This window comes from Eptatretus burgeri, chromosome 2 (genome assembly GCF_056783735.1).
Source record: "Eptatretus burgeri isolate ZD-2024b chromosome 2, Ebu_testis_v1, whole genome shotgun sequence".
Lineage (NCBI taxonomy): Eukaryota > Metazoa > Chordata > Myxini > Myxiniformes > Myxinidae > Eptatretus > Eptatretus burgeri.
The window spans coordinates 12,957,308-12,977,307 of NC_140962.1; the positions used below are offsets into that span (position 1 = coordinate 12,957,308).

General features: G+C 50.8%; 2 protein-coding genes across 11 annotated transcripts in view; one reads left to right on the forward strand and one right to left on the reverse strand.

Annotated features, from left to right (window-relative positions):
* SYVN1 (synoviolin 1) overlaps window positions 1-150 on the forward strand; it is a 105,950-nt gene extending 105,800 nt beyond the window's left edge. For all 6 annotated transcript variants that reach the window (XM_085863356.1, XM_085863327.1, XM_085863338.1 and 3 more), the window contains one exon: window positions 1-150. This exon is cut by the window's left edge and continues 759 nt beyond it. The gene's annotated coding sequence lies outside the window, so the exon portion shown is untranslated.
* Window positions 1-20,000, reverse strand: part of NOP53 (NOP53 ribosome biogenesis factor) — a 91,932-nt gene that overhangs the window by 40,010 nt on the left and 31,922 nt on the right. Inside the window, exons 13-14 of one of the 5 annotated variants that reach the window (XM_085863281.1) lie at window positions 13,780-14,047; window positions 13,581-13,670 (exon numbers count right to left, since the gene is read on the reverse strand). The exons of 2 other annotated variants lie outside the window; for them this stretch is intronic. In XM_085863281.1, the coding sequence (XP_085719407.1) occupies window positions 13,596-13,670; window positions 13,780-14,047 (343 nt within the window). In that variant the 3' untranslated portion in view covers window positions 13,581-13,595. Of the gene's footprint in view, window positions 1-12,970; window positions 14,048-14,450; window positions 14,587-20,000 lie in introns of those variants that run through there. 2 more of the 5 variants (XM_085863276.1, XM_085863309.1) reach the window with 2 other exon arrangements.

Below are 20,000 nucleotides of genomic sequence, written 5' to 3' on the forward strand. Positions count from 1 at the left end.
TGACTTGTTTCAACTTCCTTTAAGGTGTGACAAGCTAATTTTGGCTTATGTAAAGCAAAAATGCTTTGTCCAAATCCTTAGCATTGTATTTCAGCTTCAAATTAGTTGTAAAATAAATAAATAAATAAAAGTTGCTCAAAATGCATTGCATCCCTGCAGTCCGTCTCCCTCATTGCTCGACCCCAACACTTCCTGCCATTCAGGATAAATGATGGTTTCACGTTCAATTCCCTGCTCGATCTTGATGCCCTACTCCAAATGACAATTGGATTAGAAGTCCAACTTTTATTGCCTCGATGTCTTAAAGAGGTGAATTAATTGAGTTGTATCAACTGGGGGAGATGGTTGCATATGCTGGGTGTGGATTTTAGTTGAGGATGGGGTGTAATAGTATGTTTCCCTAAAATTTGATCCAAAGCTGTGATTAACCACAATCCTACAAGAAGATTCATTTATGATTTACCTGTTACTTGTAAATCGAAGCATTGTATGGTTTGGTTCTGCAGATGTCTTTTTACAGGTAATCTGTTTTTCACCACCTTTTGAATAAGATATATATATATATATATATATATATATATATATATATATATATATATATATATATATATATATATATATATATATATATATATATATATATATATATATATTAGCTCCATGTTACATTTTCAGCAAATTAAAGGTTTTTTTTCTTCTCATCTAAAATTTGCTGTGATTCAACAATTTAAGGCAAGGATGTTTCTCCACAAACTAAAGTTAAAACTCTTTTGGATTAATTCAAGAACATGACTTGTTGCAGCATAATTTTCATGTATTTAGTCATGTGCAACTTGTGGCTGCGTGGCGGTGCCGCTGATGCGGTGCCCTGTTTCCACTCAGCTTGGACTCATTTTGCTGACCTCAGAAGGATGACAGGCGAGTCAAACCGCCTGGTGCAAATTCAACGATAAAACAGGGGCTTGAACACAATACCATTAAATAACTGAAGTCAGAGACCCTTACAGCATAATGATTTGATGTACCGTACTATTTAGAGGGTTCGTGCTGCCAAAGCAGTTTCGTGGCAAGGGTTATACTGGGTAGTTTGCCATTGCCTTCCCAGTGTTTTGTCCCTGCACTATCCTTTTTAATGCGCAGTGTTGTCACGCAACAAGGAAGGAGCACATACAAGAAAGTAGCATGTACTTTTGTTTCGACTTAGAGTCTGGTTTGAACCACTGACATCAGACTCGGAGCAGATGTTCTAACCATGATGCCACGGTCTCGTATTGTAGCTAAACAGGAGGGATTACAAAATTGAAACGAGAGGGAAGTCAGTGGCACACCATCCAAAGCAATTTTGAAAGATGTCAAAGTTCTACGAGCAATGACCCAACATCCAATTTTGAGTTAATTTCTGTTTTGACCCATGATTCAGTCCCAACCACAATGGGTATGAACTGAGGGTGCTTTCACCAATGTTGATTTCAGAGACAAAGTTTCATTTTAAAATGTGCCCGTAATTGCATTTTTTTTTTTGGTCGAGATTAAAACCTTTGACTTTTTGTCATTTGAATTTGATGGATTCGAACCAAAATGTTTCTGCTCACACCTTGCAATGTGGTGATCATAACAACCACGTTTGGGGGATTTCTGCCCCACCTTCAGGAGGAGACAGCGTGACAGACAGACAGACAGCAGATTGCAATGGACCCCACTCCGTTTATTTCAAGAAGCCTGGGGATAATGTCATAACTTGGAAAACCAATTTCTATCTCAGAGTTTAAAGCAGTCATTCATTTTTAGCATCGTTTCAACAATTAAAAAAAAGTACATTGCCAAAACAAGGAGTCAAGAGATCAAGTTGAATTTGTTGTCAGGGACAAAGATCATGGTTTTGGATGAAGGAATGGTCTGTCTCCAATCTCTCCGCTGGACTGCCCGATGTTAACTCAGTTTGGGATTTCTTCCACAGAAACCTTCTCCCTTTCTCATTCCCCTCACTCACCCCTCCCTCTCCTCTCACCCTCCTCTCTCTTCTCTTTCACTCCCTCCTCTCTACTCTCTCTCACTCCCTCCCTCCTCTCTCTCACCCCTCCCTCCTCTCTCACCCCTCCTCTCTCTCACCCTTCCCTCCTCTCTCACCCTTCCCTCCTCTCTCTCTCCTCCCTCCCCCCTCTGACCCTCCCACCCCGACTCTCTCCCTCCCCCCCCCACTCCCTCCCTCCCCCCACTCCCTCTCTCCCTCCCCTCACCCCCCTCTTTCCCTTCCTCCTCTCACCCCCTTCTCTCTCCCTTCCTCCTCTCACCCCTTCTCTCTCCCTACATCCTCTCACCCCTCCCACCTCCCTCTGTCTCCCTCCCCTCTTTCTCTCTCCCACCCTCCTCCTGTCTCCCTCCCCCTCTCTCTCCCTCCCCCTCTTTCCACCTCTCTCTTCCCCTCCCGACCTCTTCTGCCTCCCTCCTCTCACCCCTCCTCTCTCTCCTCCTCTCCCTCACCCCTCTCTCTCCCTCACTCTCATCCACCCCCTACCCCTCTCCCTCACCCCTAGCCCTCACCTCCTCTCTCCCTCACCCCCTCTCTTTCTCTCTCACCCTCTCTGTCACTCCTCTCTCCCTCACTCTCTCTTCATCAACCTCTCTCTCTCCCACCCCCTCCCTCTCTCCCACCCCCTCCCTCTCTCCCACCCCCCCACCCCCTCCCTCTCTCCCACCCCCTCTCTCTCTCCCACCCCCTCTGCCACTCCTCTCACCCTCACCTTCTCTCTCTCCCTCATCCCCTCTCTCTCAACCTCCTCTCTCTTCTCTTTCACTCCCTCCTCTCTCTCACACCTCCCTCTCTCCCTCCCACTCTCACTTCCTCCTCCTCCCTCTACCTCCCCTCTCCTCTTTCCCATCTGCCCCTCCCTCTCTCCCTCCTCTCAACCCTCCCTCCCCCACTCACCCTCCTCCTGTGGTCTCCCTCCCCGTCTTACAACCTCTCTCTTCCCCCTCTCTCCCTCAACCCCTCTCTCTCCCACACCTCATCCCTCTCTCTCCCACACCTCTCTCTCACACCCCTCACCCCTCTCACTCACCCCCTCTCTCCCACCCCTTTCTTCTTTCACTCCCTCCTCTCACCCTCCCTCCCCCTTCTTACCCTTCTCTCCCTCCCACCCCACTCTCTCTCCCTCCCCCCACCCTCCTCTTTCCCATCCTCCTTCCTCCCTCTCTCTCCCTCCCTCCCTCCCTCCCTCCTCCCTCCAGTCTCCCTCTCCCCTCTTACAACCTCTCTCTTCCCTCCCTACCTCCTCTCCCACTCACCCTCACCCCTCTCACCCACACCCACCCCCTCTCTCCCTCACCCACACCCACCGCCTCTCCTCTCACATCTCTCTCTTCCTACCCCCTCTCCTCTTTCCCATCCGACCCTCTCTCTCTTCCCCTCCCGAGCTCCTCTCACCATCCTCCTGTCTCCCTCATTCCCCTCTCTCTCTTATCTTTCACTCCTTCCTCTCACCCTCCTCCCCTCTCTCCCTCCCCCACTCTCTCTCCCCCCTCTTCTTTCCAATCCGCCCCTCCCTCTCTCTCCCTTCTCTCCCTCCCCCACTCATCCTCCTCCTCTCTCTCACTCACTCACCTCCTCTCTCTCCCTCTCCCACTCCTCTCTCTCCCATCCCCCTCTCTCTTTCACCCCTCACCCTCCCCCACTCTCTTGCTCCCCCTGCTCTCACCCTCTCCTCCTTCCCTCACCCCTCTCTCTTCCACCCCTCATCCCTCACCCCTCTCTCTCTCCCCCAGCCACTCTCTACCTCCCTGCTCTCTCTCCTCACCCCTCTCTCCCTCACCCCTCTCTCTCACCCCCCTGCTCTCTCTACCCGTCCCTCTCTCCCTCTCCTCTGTCCCTCCCCCTTCTCTCTCTTCCTTCCCCACTCTCCCACCCCCCACTCTCTCCTCCTCCCCTACTCTCTCTCCCTCCCACGCCCCACTCTCTCCTCCTCCCCCACTCTCTCTCCCTCCCACCTCTCCCACTGTCCTCTTTCCCATCCACCCCTCCCTCTCTCTCCCTTCCTCCTCTCACCCCTCCCTCCCCCACTCACCCTTCTCCCTCTGTCTCCCTCCCCCTCTTATCACCTCTCTCTCTCCCTCACCCCTCTCTCCCATCCCTCTCTCTCCACCCTCATCCCTTTTACACACCCCTACCCCTCTCTCTCCCTCACCTCCTCTCTCCCACCCCCTCACTCTCCCTCACACCCCCCACTCTCTCCCTGCTCTCTCACCCTTCTCTCCTCTCTCCCTCCCCTCTCACCCTCCCTCTCTCTCCCACCCTCACTTTCTCCCTTGCTCTCTCCACCCTCTGCTCTCTCACCCCTGCTCTCACCCCCTCTCCTCTCTCTCCCTCACCTCCTCTCTCCCACCCCCTCACTCTCCCTCACACCCCCCACTCTCTCCCCTGCTCTCTCACCCTTCTCTCCTCTCTCCCTCCCTCTCTCTCCCACCCTCACTTTCTCCCTTGCTCTCTCCACCCTCTGCTCTCTCACCCCCTGCTCTCACCCCCTCTCCTCTCTCTCCCCTCACCCTCCCTCTCTCTCCCCTCACCCTCCCTCTCTCTCCTCCCCCTCTCCCTCTCTCTCCTCCTTCCCTCACCCTCTCTCTCTCACTCATCCCCACTCTCTCACTCACCTCCTCACTCTCGCTCCCATCCCCTCTCTCTCCCTCACCCTTCTTCCCACCTCTCTACCTCCTCTCACTCACCCCTCTCTCTCACACCCACTCTCTTCTCTTTCACTCCCTCGTCTCACTCCTCTCTCTCTCCCTCCCCTCTCCCACCATCCTCTTTTCCATCCACCACTCCCTCTCTCTCCCTTCTCTCACCCTACCTCCTCACCCCTCCCTCCCACTCATCCTCCTCCTCTCTCCCCCTCACCCCTCTCTCTCACTAACCTCCTCTCTCACCCTCCCCCATCCCTCTCTCTCCTCCCTCCTCTCCTCTGTCCTCCTTCCCTCACCCCTCTCTCCCTCTCTCTCTTCTCTCTCTCCCCTCTCACCCTCTCCTCCTTCCCTCACCCCTCTCTCTCACTCACCTCCTCACTCTCTCTCACTCACCCCTCATCCCTCTCTCTCCCCCACCCACTCTCTTTCCCTCACTCTCTACCCCCCTGCACTCACCTCCTTCCCTCACTCCTCTCTCACTCTCTACCCCCCTGCTCTCTCACCCCCCTCTCCTCTCTCTGCTCTCTCCTGCTTCCCTCACCCCTCTCCTCTTTCCCTCACTCTCTACCCCCTGCTCTCTCTCACCCCCTCTCCTCTCTCCCCCCTTGCTCTCTCCAACCTCTGCTCTCTCACCCCTCTCACCCTCACCTTGCTCCTCCTTCCCTCACTCACCTCCTCACTCTCTAACCCCGTCTCTCTCTCCCCCACCCACTCTCTTTCCCTCACTCTCTTACCCCCTGCTCTCTCTCACCCCTCTCTCCTCTCTCCCCCCTTGCTCTCTCCTCCACCCTCTGCTCTCTCACCCCCTCTCTCTCCTCCTTCTCTCTCACGCCCTCCCACCCCCCACTCTCTCTCCCTCCCTCCTCTTTCCCATCCCACTCTCTCCTCCTCCCCCCACTTCCTCTCCCTCCCCTTTCCCATCCTCCCTCCCTCCCTCCCTTCTCTCACCCCTCCTTCCCTCACTCACCCTCCTCCTCCTCTGTCTCCCTCTCCTCTCTCTCTCTCTCTCCCACCCTCCTCCTGTATCCCTCCCCCTTCTTATCACCTCTCTCTTCCTCCCCCTCTCCTCTTTCCCATCTGCCCAACCCTCTCTCTCCCTTCCTCCTCTCACCCCCTTCTCTCCCATCCCCCACTCTCTCCTCCTCCCCCCACTTCCTCTCCCTCCCCCCTTTCCCATCCGCCCTTCTCTCACCCCCTCCTTCCCTCACTCACCCTCCTCCTCCTCTGTCTCCCTCTCCCTCTCTCTCTCTCTCCCACCCTCCTCCTGTATCCCTCCCCCTCTTATCACCTCTCTCTTCCTCCCCCTCTCCTCTTTCCCATCTGCCCAACCCTCTCTCTCCCTTCCTCCTCCCACCCCCCACTCTCTCCTCCTCCCCCCACTTCCTCTCCCTTTCCCATCCGCCCTTCTCTCACCCCTCCTTTCCTCACTCACCCTCCTCCTCCTCTGTCTCCCTCTCTCTCTCTCTCTCTCTCCCACCCTCCTCCTGTATCCCTCCCCCTATCACCTCTCTCTTCCTCCCCCTCTCCTCTTTCCCATCTGCCCAACCCTCTCTCTCCCTTCCTCCTCTCACCCCCTTCTCTCCCAACCTCCTCTCACCCTCCTCCTGTCTCCCTCCCCCCTCTTACAACCTCTCTCTTCCCCTCCCTACCTCCTCTCTCCCACCCCTCACCCCTCTCACCCACACCTTCCCTCCACTCTCCCTCACCTCCCCTCACTCCACTCCTCTCTTCCCCTCCCTACCTCCTCTCTCCCACCCCTCACCCCTCTCACTCACACCTGCCCCCTCTCTCCCTCACCTCCCTCTCTCTCCCACTCCTCACCCCTCTCTCTCCCTCACCCCTCTCTCTCCCTCACTCCTCTCTCAACCATCCTCTCTCTCACACCCCTCTCTATCTTCTCTTTCCCTCCCTCCTCTCTCACTCACCCCTCTTACAACCTCTCTCTTCCCCTCCCTACCTCCTCTCGCCCCTCTCACCCACACCTGCCCCCCTCTCTCCCTCACCTCCCCTCTCTCCCACTCCTCACCCCTCTCCCCCTCCCCCCTCTCTCCTCTCTTTTCCTCCCCCCTCTCTCCCACCCCTCTCTGTCTTCTCTTTCCCCCCCCCCTCTCTCCCTCCCCCTTCTGACCCCTCTCTCTTCCTCCCCCACTCTCTCTCCCTCCCCCTCTCCCACCGTCCTCTTTCCCCATCCGCCCCTCCCTTTCTCTCCCTTCCTCCTCTCACCCCTCCCTCCCCCACTCACCCTCCTCTTCTGTCTCTCCCACCCTCCTCCTGTCTCCCTCCCCCTCTTATCACCTCTCTCTCTCCCTCACCCCCTCTCTCTCACTCTCCACCTCTCTCTCCCATCCCCCTCTCTCTCCATCCCTCGTCCCTTGCACCCCTCACCCTCCCCCACTCTCTCCCCTGCCCCTGCTCTCTCACCCTTCTCTCCTCTCTCTCTCTCTCTCTCCCTCCCACCCTCCCTTTCTCCCCACCCTCTGCTCTCTCCCCTCTCCTCCTCTCTCACTCCCTCCCACCCCCCACTCTCCCTCCCTCCTCTTTCCCATCCGCCCCTCCCTCTCTCTCCCGACCTCCTCACCCCTCCCTCCCCCACTCACCCTCCTCCTCTCTCTCACTCACCTCCTCTCTCCCATCCCCCTCTCTCTTTCATCCCTTCCCCCCCCTGCTCTCTCACCCCCTCTCTTCTCCCTCCCCTCTCACCCTCTCCTCCTTCCCTCACCCCTCTCTCTTACTCCCCTCCTCACTCTCTCTCACTCTCCCCCTCTCTCTCCAACCCCTCAGCCCTCTCTCTCGCCCACCCACTCTCTTTCCCTCACTCTCTACCCCCTGCTCTCTCTCACCCACCTCTCCTCTCTCTCCCCCACTGCTCTCACCTCCTTCCCTCACCCCCTCTCACCTCCTTCCCTCACCCCCTCTCTCTCACTCTCTACCCCCTGCTCTCTCTCACCCCCTCTCCTCTCTCCCCCCACTGCTCTCTCACCTCCTTCCCTCACCCTCTCTCTCTCACCCCTCTCCTCTTTCCCTCACTCTCTGCCCCCCTGCTCTCTCCACCCTCTGCTCTCTCACCTCCTCTCCCCCTCTCTCACTCCCTCCCCCTCTCCTCTCCCCCTTGCTCTCTCCACCCTCTCCTCTCTCACCTCCTCTCCCCTCTCTCACTCCCTCCCACCCCACTCTCTCCCCCTCCCTCGTTTCCCATCCACCCTTCCCTCTCTCTCCCATCTTCCTCTCACCCCCTTCTCTCTCCCTCCCTTCTCTCTCCCTCACCCCCCTCTCTCTCTCCCTCTCACCCCCTTTTCCACCCCCACTCTCTCCTCCTCCCCCACTCCCTCTCCCTCCCTCTCTCCCACCGTCCTCTTTCCCATCCGCCCCTTCCTCCTCTCACCCCTCCCTCCCCACTCACCCTCCTCCTCTGTCTCCCTCTCCTCTCTCTCTCCCACCCTCCTCCTGTCTCCCTCCCCCTCTTATCACCTCTCTCTTCCTCCCCCTCTCCTCTTTCCCATCTGCCCCTCCCTCTCTCTCCCTCCCTCCCTCCCTCCCCCACTCTCTCCTCCTCCCCCACTCCCTCTCCCACCGTCCTCTTTCCCATCCGCCCATCCGCCCCTCCCCTCTTATCACCTCTCTCTCCCTCTCTCCACCCCTCATCCCTCTCACCCACCCCTACCCCTCTCTCTCATCTCTCTCTCCCTCTCCCTCACCCTCCCCCACTCCCTCCCCAGCCCCTGCTCTCTCACCCTTCTTTCCTCTCTCTCTCCCCCTCCCTCTCTCCACCCTTCTCCCCTCTCTCTCACTCCCTCCCACCCCCCACTCTCTCTCTCCCACCCTCCTCTTTCCTATCTGCCCCTCCCTCTCTCTCCCTCCCCCACTCACCCTCCTCTCTCTCCCTCACCCCTCTCTCTCCCTCACCCCTCTCTCTCCCACCCCCACTCTCTCTCTCCCACCCTCCTCTTTCCTATCTGCCCCTCCCTCTCTCTCCCTCCCCCACTCACCCTCCTCTCTCTCCCTCACCCCTCTCTCTCCCTCACCCCTCTCTCTCCCACCCCTCATCCCTCTCACCCACCCCTTCCACTCTCTCTCCCATCCCCCTCTCTCACCCTCCCCTTCCCCTCTCCCTCCCACCCTCCTTCACTTTCTCCCTCCCACCCTCCCTTTCTCCCTCCCACCCTCCCTTTCTCCCTCCCTCACTTTCTCCCTCCCACCCTCCCTTTCTCCCTCCCACCCTCCCTTTCTCCCTCCCACCCTCCCTTTCTCCCTCCCTCACTTTCTCCCTCCCACCCTCCCTTTCTCCCTCCCACCCTCCCTTTCTCCCTCCCACCCTCCCTTTCTCCCTCCCTCCCTCACTTTCTCCCTCCCTCACTTTCTCCCTCCCACCCTCCCTTTCTCCCTCCCTCACTTTCTCACCCCCTTGCACTCTCCACCCCCTGCTCTCTCACCCCTCTCTCCTCCTCTCTCTCTCTCTCTCACCCCCTCTCTCTCCCTCCCATCCTCACTTTCTCCCCCCTTGCTCTCTCACCCCCTTGCTCTCTCACCCCTTGCTCTCTCACCCCCTTGCTCTCTCACCCCTCCCTCTCTCTCTCTCCTCCCCTCTTTCTCTCTCTCTCCCCCTCTACCTCTTCCTCTCCCTCCCCCTCCTCTCACCCCTTCTCTTCTCTCTTCCTCTCTCTCTTCCCCCCTCTCTCTCTCCCACCGCCTCTCTCTCCCACCTCCTCTCTCACCCTCCCCCATCCCTCTCTCCCTCCATCCTCTCACCCCTTTCTCTCTCCCTCCCTCTCTCCCCCTCACCTCTCACGTGCACAGATTCATCCCATCTCATCTTCGACTCTGCTGCACTTATTCCTGCCCATGGTACACTGGATCCTGTGATGAGACAGTTGCTGTGAAACAACATGCCTTCCTTGAAGGCAATCACTGTGCATTCCAAAAAGTCTGCAACAAGTGTCTCCTTACTGGAAAGCCAGAAAACATCTGTCCAAACTTTAGAATGAACTTTCAAACACAAATGGTGTCCAGGAAAAGGACGAAACCTGACAGTTCCGTTACGTACCAGTCACCGGGACAGCCTGCGACGGCTGTCATTCAACAATAGTTTTGCTTTCAAACAATGTTTTGCTTTCAACAATGTCATTCAATAATGACAATAATGTCATTCATTCAACAATGGTTCGCTTTGCGACAGTATGAAACCAAAGCATTCGTCGCCAATTTTGTCCATGGTATCCCAGCTGTCAGGCAATGGCAGGTATTTCTGCTCAAGTCATATATAAACCAATTTATCAATCAATATAAAATCTCTCCCTTATAAACTGTCAATTGATTGGAAAAAAAAAATCAAACCCTACCAAGCTGAAGTGATCATGTGTTCGGCGTTTTCATCTTCACGAACACTTCTGCCTTCTTCCTTTAATCGCACGTACAAGGCGTGAAATGATTCGACTCCATCGTTCCCCCATGTCCATCACTAATTTTGTCTCCACTAGTTTCTTCAACATCCCACTGATCACTTTCAACATTCTGAGAATCAGTGTTAACGACTGTGAAATCAGTACCTGAATCCGAGCTCAATCTGCGCTCTTTCTCAATGTAAAGCCGTTGTGCAAATCAATACGGCTTCAGAGTTTGATGTCACTGGGGAAATTGAAAATCGACACTTGGGCCTTGACACTGATTGGCAAAAAGATTTCAAATTGGACCGTGATTCATGATTCCCAATATCTTTCAGAAGTTTTTTTTTTTTGAGTTTGGTTTCCCCTTTAAGACCCCTCATGTCCCTTTAAAACCCGAAAAACCCTCACACCTTTCAGACCATAAATTACACCCTTAACCTTTCGAACTTTTCAGACCTTTGATCTTCATACATTTACAACGAAACCTTTCATTTGTTATCAACGACCTTTCATTGAGTACATCCTTACCTTTTAGTTTCCACACAAAACAAGTCCTGGCAAGGGCCTGCAATTAGGGTATCCAGTCAAATGGACTGGATAACCTATTGTTTTTCTTCTGTTTATTATTATTTTTCTTCCGCCGTAAATTTGCAAAATTTCCAATTTTTTTCGCTTAAAATGCCATTTTCTCAGAAATGGTAAGACCAATCGACACAATTTTCACCAAATATGTATCTTTTTTGATAGCATACATAATTGATAATTATGACGTCATAGGTCACGTGGTACGGGCGCCATCTTGAAAAAAGATAAACTTTGGACCTCTGTATCTCGGAAACCTTCTAGGGTAAAAAAATTTCGCTTGATACATTTGAACAAGCTCCCTCTCGGGAATACGTGTGATTTTTCGTGACGTCATCAGTGAAGAGGTATCCCAGTAAAAATTCGTCAAGTAGAACGCCACATGGCAAAAATTTGAAATTTCTTGAGCATCATCTACACAAAAATTCATCGTAGAAAAAAAATATTTTGACGTCATCGGTGACGTAATTCGGCCGCCATCTTGTTTTTTAGTGTTTTTTAAAAAAAAATCTTCTTCTCCAGAATGGCTGTGCAGATTGAGGCAAAACTTTACACGCACATTCTCCCTGACGTCCTCTTTCAAGTTTGTTAATTTGTTGTTGATACGTCACATGGTTTGGCAGCCATCTTGAAAAAAACCCTAAAACCTTCAAACATCTTCTTCTCCAGAAGCGCTGGTCCAATGAAGGCGAGATTTCAGAACTATATTCGTGACATGTATGCGATGCAAGTTTGTTAATTTCAAAGTGATAGGTCACATGGTTTGGCCGCCATGTTGGATTTAAGAAAAATATTAAATAATGTTTTCTCTGGTATTTCATAAGCCATCAAAGCGAAAATTTGCAAGTGCCTTCCTCGCTCAAGTCTGCATACATGGTAAAAAATTTTTACCTCAGAAGTCACATGGTTTGGCGGCCATCTTGGATAGAAAAATAGACTTTATCCGATTTACACGAAAATCGACACACTTGTTCGGGTCGACGATGGAAAGCAGAATTTAAATTTATGATATCATAGGTCACAAGGTTCGGCAGCCATCTTGGATTGAAAATGAATAAATTTTAAAAATCTTCTTCTCCAGAAGGGCAAGAGAGATGAAGACGAAACTTCACACATATTCCCCATGAGGTCCTTTCTCAAGTTTGTTAATTTGTTCTTGATCGGTCACATGGTTCGGCGGCCATCTTGAAAAAACCCTAAAACCTTCAAACATCTTCTCCAGAAGCGCTGGTCGGATGAAGGGGAGATTTCAGAACTATATTCGGGACACGTAGGCGATATAAGTTTGTTAATTTCGAATTGATACGTTAGACGGTTTGGCCGCCATCTTGGATTTAAGAAAAATATTAAATAATGTTTTCTCTGGAACCGCTGAATCAAACGAATCGAAAATTTGTAATTATCATCTACCATCGTGTATGCACGCATGGTAAAAATTATGACATCACACGTCACATGGTTTGGCGGCCATCTTGGATAGAAAAACGCACCTTTACCGATTAACACGAAACTTCACAAACGTGTTCCAATACCCAGTTGGAAGCAGAATGTAAATTTCTGATGTCATAGGTCACATGGTTCGTCAGCCATCTTGGATTGAAAAACAATATCTTCAAACGTCTTTTTCTCTGAAACGGCAGAACAGATCCAGGCGAAACTCGACCACTATGACCGCCTCTCCATGACGAATACAAAGTTCTCACCCCCTTTTGAGGTACGACGCAACGTTTGGCAGCCATATTGGATTGAAGGAAAAATATTAATTAATGTTTACTCTGGAACTACTGCATCAATAAATGTGAAACATCAACATTATGGTGGAACGCTCATGCGGAATGAGGGTTTGAAATTTCAACGGGATCGGGCCCAGGGTTTGGCAGCCATGTTGGTTTTAAGAAAAATATTAAATAATGTTTTCTTTGGAACTGCTTAACCTAGCGAAGCGAAAATTTGCAGTTATCGTCTGCGATCGTGTTTGCATACGTGGTGAAAATTATGACGTCACAAGTCACATGGTTGGGCCGCCATCTTGGATTGAAGGATAAATATTAATTAATGTTTACTCTGGAACCGCTGCTTCTATATATACGAAACTTCAGATTTGTAATTTAGCCGACATGCGAAACAAAAGTTTAAAATTTCAACCTGATCGGTCACATGGTTTGGCAGCCAGAATTATTTAATTATTTGAATCTGTTCGCCAGTAATAAGGAAATTGAATGCTTTGTGCTGCCCGGTTCGTAACTCGTCTGTTCCGCGCCCTCTCGAAGCATGCCTGTGTTTGTATCACCATTAAATAATGTTTTCTCTGGCACCGCTTATCCTTTCAATGCGAAACTTTGCGACTGTCATCTGCAGAAAGTCCCATGTTGTATCAAAGGCGGACGGACTGGGTACCCGGTCATCACTGCCAGCAGTTATAAAGTGGCAGTTCTAGTCTCTCATTGCTTTTGTTTGTTCCTCTGTTTCCACTGGAAAAACCAACTTCCATATTGTCTTGAATCTCGTTCTTTCCTCCAGGTCAAGACAGCTGTTCACCATGATCTCAGATCAACCCCAATCCAAAACCATGGTCTTTTCTTCCATGATCAAAACCATGATCTCTGCCGGGGTGGCCTCAAGTACCTTTGGAGCTGGTTCATCAAACATGCGGTCAGAGGTATACTATATGGCTGATGAGCTCAACTGGTCTCTCCAGGCAGCCTCAAACAGTTTTTTTTTTTTTTGTATACCTTGTCGAGGCTCGTATGAGAGCGAACACACAACGCACAGCAAGGGGGGATGAGACAAGAGGGGCGGGAGTGGGAGGGACAAAACAGTGGGGAACAGACACATAAGGAGATCTGTGGAAGGGAGAGGGATGGGGATGGGACGGGGAACATGGGGAAGAGAAGATGGACATTACAGGGACTTTCAGGAAGGAAAGCAGGGGAATTGAAGGAAGTGGGCTTGGGTGGATTATCGGGGGTAGAAAAGATTGAGGATTTGGATGGGGGAAGATAAGAGGTGGTGGTGAACAGCTGTTTTGAAAGCCTGGAGGGAAGAATGGGAAAGAATAGTGAGGGAGTTTATTCCAAAGGTGGGAAAAAAGAGGAATGAAAGAGTGAAGGTGAGCAGTGATTCGTGATTTTGGTAGTTTTACCAGAAGGGGGTTGTTGATGGACCTTGAGCGCCCTGTGGAAATGTGGTGGGGACAAATCGCAGAGAGCAGGGGGGCAAGGCTGGAGAGGAGTCGGTAGAAGACAGAAAGACCATCGCCCAACCTGCGGTGATTGAGTGAGAGGTCCAAAGACTCAGCTTCATTGCGGGAGATGCCGATGATCCTAAATGCTCTGGTTTTGACAGCGTGAGGCCGGGAAAGGTGGGAGGCAGGAGCACCAGCCCAGAGGCGAGAGCAGTACTCCATCAGGCTACGGACAAAAGCTGTGTAAGTGATCAGGAGCTCAAGAGGACCTCAACAATCACGTTATAACGGGCCACACTGCAGTTGTTTAATTTAATCTCTCAGTTCAATTTAACCCAAAACTATACCTTCAATGTGGATCAAGTGCAAATTAGCCATGTATTTGAGGAATGGTTATGTTGATCTACCGTCATCTATAGGGCACTCAATTACATCTTTGGAGTGTACTGCAATAAAATAAGGTTAAAATTTGGCATTTAAAAACACGTTAAATTGTTTATAATGGATGGCAGTCATGTAAAAAGGTTCACCAAGACAAGTACCCCAAAAAGGCTACCCATGATGTGCTAGCTTGATCAATCTGCACTGGTAAACTGTTTTATGCCATAAATCCACGACAGAGCCACGAGGAAAACTGAGCCTTTTAATCAAGTTATTTGAATAGATACAATATTTCTTTTTCAGGGATAATTGTGACAAAGGGAACTCTTTTCTGATCCAATATTGGCAATGAAGCTGTGCTTGACATGATGACAGCATCACAATCTGAAAGGGAGACAGACAGGTGAGGGGGCCAGTGTGCTGAGGTATTCAGATTACTTTCTGCAAACAAAATGAAGACAAAGCTAAGTTCTCATCCAGACCAAAAGGCACAGTTGATAGGAGAGGAAAAAATAAATAAATAAAACTCATCCTTGCACAAAAGTACAAAACAGGTTAAGGGATAGTCCAGGTTGGAAGTGATGAATAAAACACTAATATATATATATATATATATATATATATATATATATATATATATATATATATATATATATATATATATATATATATATATATATATATATATATATATATATATATACATATATATATATATACACATACACATACAGACACATATATAGTCATGCGCCACATTACGACATTTCGGTTAATGATGGACCGCATATACAACGGTGGTCCCATAAGATTATAACGGAGCTGAAAAATTCCTTTCGCCTGGTGATGTCATCACACTGCCAATCATGTAAAAGTACAGTTTTGCACATACAATTATGTACAGTACATAATACTTGATAATGATAAACAACTGCAGTGTGGCCCCGTTATAACACGATTGTTGAGGTCCATAAAATGTAATCGTAAAAAAAAGTGGGGTCGCGCTAAATCGGGATTCAAGAAAATCAGCGTTCAAACTGACCCAATGTTGACCTAACATCCTAAAACACCCCGATTTTCACCCTATTTGACCCGTTTTTTGCACGTTTACCTTCGAGCTCGTAAATTACCTTTGGATTAAAGAATTCCACAAATAAATAGTTGTTGTTACAGCAGAAATTAAAACACATTTTTTAGTAAAGCTTTGTATGTTAAAACATTCGCACTGTTCTGAAAATATATCACACAACTGACAGGTGCTCATTTCTTCATTTGTTAATAACATTGATGCAATGATTACGTATTTATAAAATCCAAACGCTATTTATTCACCTTTCTATAATCGATGCAAGAGGAGATTGTAAGCTGCTGCTAACAACACTGATGGCCGTCATGAACAGCACAAAGGTAAAACTAACGTGTCTTCCGTCTCTCTTGGATGTGTGTTACAATTGCCGACAGTATTCATACAGTAACATGCTGTACAGGTTTGTATCTGAGGAGCAATAGGCTACACCATATAGCCTAGGTGTCTAGTTTTGTGTAAGTACGATGTTTGAAAACGAAAAAAAATAAAAATGATGTTCGCACGACGACGTCGCTTAACGAAGCATTTCTCAGAACGTAACTCCGTCGTTAAGTGGTGCATGACTGTATAGTGTATATGTATGTATATATATATATATATATATATATATATATATATATATATATATATATATATATATATATATATATATATATATATATATATATATCCATCTCTATATAATACCAAGCTTGCACAGTAAAAACTCGGCTCGCCATCACACGATCCCTATGAAATTGCTGTGGCACTTAGCGGACATGCCGACAATGTTTGGGAAGTCTTGGCGTTCCAAAGTAATTAAACTTGCATTTTGCACAATGAGTATTTTTGTCATTCCCCGTGTACGGTCTGTCATCTGCTACCAGCTATGTTGTACTGCTATTCCGTGCATGTGCACGGGTATCGCTAATCTATATATATATACATATATATACACACATATATATATATATACACATATATATATATACACATATATATACACATATATGTATATATATATATATACATATATATATATATATATATATATATACGTATATATATATACATATATATATATATATACGTATATATATATATACATATATATATATATATACATATATATATATACGTATATATATATATATATATATATATATATATATACATATATATATATACATACATATATATATATATATATATATATATATATACGGCGTTAGTCCGAGAGGGTCACGACTGGATTGTCCGTCCGGTGGGCGACGTGCCGCGATTCGAGTTACGTGGCCGTCAGCACGCTGGCGGGCGCGAATCCGCGACACTGGTGTCAGGTAGTGCGATACAAACCCATCGCCCTCCTCACGGCACTGGTAACGGAGAACGGGAAAACGGGCTCTCCTGTCTCCGGCTAAATTCACGGGAATCGGTCCAGGGGTGAGAGAAGCGACCCCCGATTCCCTCCAAATTACGAGCGATTCAAATTAACCCCTTGAGAGAAGCAAGATGGCGTCTCAAGCGAGCAGGAGCCAGGGGTATTAGAAATGGATGTAGAATGTGTAGAATCCATGGCTCAGGATGAAATCCCCGTGCAGGAAATGTTGGTTGTACAGGAAAACGAACTCGCCCAACTGAACCCAGAGCCCGAAATGGGTGCGGCAGCGGCCGCGGTGTATGACACCTCCCCTCCCCCTCTCCACCAAAACCCTTCCCCAACCCCTGCCGAAACAGCTCACCCAAGCGCACCCGACCTGGCCCAGCTATTCACCATGCTGGCAAAAATGAATGCGGAACTGATCGAAAAGATGGATACAAACGCAAATGAATTTATAAACGAAATGAAAGCGAGGATGGATGCGAATACACAGCACATGAAGGAAGAAATGAAAAAGCTGCGGGGTGAGACGCAGAACATGGGCCGATGCCTGCAGGCGGGCATGAAGGCCGTGACCAGGGAGATAAAAATGGCGATTCCACGTGTGGGAGCGAACGAACTGGGTGGGGGTGCAACGGCTGACAGGCCCGCGGTGGAGGCGGGTGAAAAAATAATTCGGGGGGCGTGGTGGGCGAGGGTCGTGACGATGACCGAAAGGGAAAAATTAAATGGGGAGACCAAAACGTGCGAGACGAGACACGAGGTGACGACAACGGAAATAATAGTTGAGACAAGGGAGGACAAGGGTGAAGAGGTGACTGAGTTGGCAGAGACACGGGAGATGGAAACGATAGAGGGAAGACTACACGATGAAGACGGAGTAAGTGACGCACACACACACACACGGAGGTAGTGGAGGATAATGAGGGTGAGCTGGTGGACTGGGTGGAGGCTCGGTGCGAGCAGCGGGAAAGCCTCCTCCAGGAACGAGGGGAGGGAGTATGCCCCCTTGAGGCGAGTCACGACCAGGTGAGTTCGGTCGTGCTTTGCGAGTTCGGGGGGAGGAGTGCTGCGAACGGGTGCACGGAGAGCTTGGGGGGTATAGAGGCCCCGGAGACCCTTGTGGGGACACGAATCCCCAGTGTGGTTGTCCCTGTGTGTGTGGTGCAAGGCGTGAGTGCGTCCCCGTGTGTGGAAGCGACCCCGTGTGTGAGTGGTGTGGTGGCGATGGTGCCAGAGTACGTGCTTCCCAGCACGCCGTGTGTGGATGAGGCACCGTGTGTGGAAGAGGCCGTGTGTGTGGATGAAACGGCCAGTGTGGATGAGGCACCGCGGGTGAGTGCCCCCGCGTGTGTGGTGAGGCACCGTGTGTGAGTGAGGCCGTGTGTGTGGATGAAACGGCCAGTGTGGATGAGGCACCGCGGTTGAGTGCCCCCGCGTGTGTGAGTGAGGCACGGTGTGTGGATGAGGAACCACGAGTGAGTGAAAGGCCGCGAGTGCGTGGAGCCACGTGTGCGAGGGAGATGGCATGAGTGAGTGAACGGCCGAGTGCAAGGGAGACCGTGTGTGTGAGAGAGCGGTATGTGAGGGAGATGTCGGTTGGCATGCGGGAGCACGCAGCCGCGTCTCCCGGTGTGAATGTAATGGTGTGGAGTGAGAGCGTCGTAACACGCAGGTGTGCGTGTGTGGAATGGCGACGACGACGACAGAGGAAAGAAAGCCGAGTAGCGGCTGTAGATGTTTTGCGCACCGTGCCGGGTTCACCCAGCAGGGAGCACGAGGTCCGTGCTGTGCAACGCACGAGGCCACCACGTGCTCGCTTGCGAGAGTGAAGTCCCGGTCCGGAAACGCACGTGGTGGATTTGCCGATCCCGCGGACGGACAAAGTTTAGGCAGGATTTCGGATTTGGACCGGACGGGTTCTCCACGCGATCGTGTGTGTTAAGCTCCAACGGGCAAAGCACATGTGTTCGCGTGGGGAACCCCTCGAGACGTGGGGCTTGTTTTTTTATGCGCACGGTGACGTCATGGCTGCACGTGGGGTTGGAATCCGGCAGGAGGGGTATCCCTGCCGGATGGTACCGTCCAAGGAGGGACGAGGAACACGTGCAGCTGCATGACGTCACGGGCAGGTGCAAAGTGCGCGAGTTGCCGCGCTGGTGCTGCGCATGAAAAAAAAAAAAGCAAGCCTCACTTTCGGGTGCACAGGATTCCTGGGTAAGGGGTGAAAGACCCCCTTACCTGGGCACAGGATGGAAACTAGTTAGGGGGAAGGGTTAGCTTAGTTAGACCGACTTCATGGGGCAGGGGTAAGTCCTCATGGAGTCCGTGGAATGGATTAGGTAGAGGGATTTAGTGAGCTTTAGGTTGGGAAATAAAATGATTTATTTGGAGACAGTGACAGACTTGTGAATGTGTAGTGGGGACGTAGCTTAGCTACGTAGTGTTAAAAGGAACGTGCTGTAGTTTAAGGGACGACGTGGGAGCACGAGTTAGTTCGGGGAGGTAGTTAGGAGGATGGCAGAGTTCAGCGGTGTGTGTGTTGAAGAGTTGTGAGGTGAGTACATGATGAGTGAGTGAGGCCAGCGGGTCTGTGTGAATGGAGCGAATGGGGAATGCATGGTGCGATGAGTGATTGGGGGGAGGAGTGACTCCCGCCCAAGGGACCCCGGGGTCAGTGTAGAGTGAGTTAGGGGGTCAGTTAAATTGAAAAATGGAGGTCGTTTTGTTGTTGGTGTGAATGTAGGCTCGAAACCCATTTAGAGGGGTGCAGGAGCCCTGTTGACGGGCTGGGAGCGTGGCTGCGAAAAGTGAGTATCGCTGAGTGGATACCCCGGGCACCAGGCTAGTCGGCCGTGGTAGACCAAGGGCCCATGGGGGGCCGGGATAGCGTAGTGGGCACGGGTGCGCCTGCTTGGTGCGGGGGCCCGGGGCGCCATTAGCCGCGTGGGCAGTGTTGTGGGCACGGGTGACCCTCGGAAAGGGGCCTGGGAAGCCAGCCTGCCACGTGTGCGTTTCAGGGGAGGTGCCATGGGGGGCACTCCCCGGTGTTAGGGAGCTGGTAGGCTCGGAGGCAGTGTAGTGCCCGGGGGGTGCCATAGCGGGAGATTCGGCAGAGGGTCGTGCCTGCCAAAGGGGGCCACGTGTCCCAGCCATGAGACCGTGTGAGGGCACGGAGAGAAAATTGGGGGGCGAGGCCCGAAATTGTGGGGACACCAACACAGGCGACGGGAATCTGGGTTGTTAGAACCAATAGTTTAAGCGAGAGGCGCTTGTTGAAGCCCCGGGGTAGTTTAACAGTTAAATGGATAGGGTAGATTAGGAAGTGTACCCCTCCGCACCATCCATCCC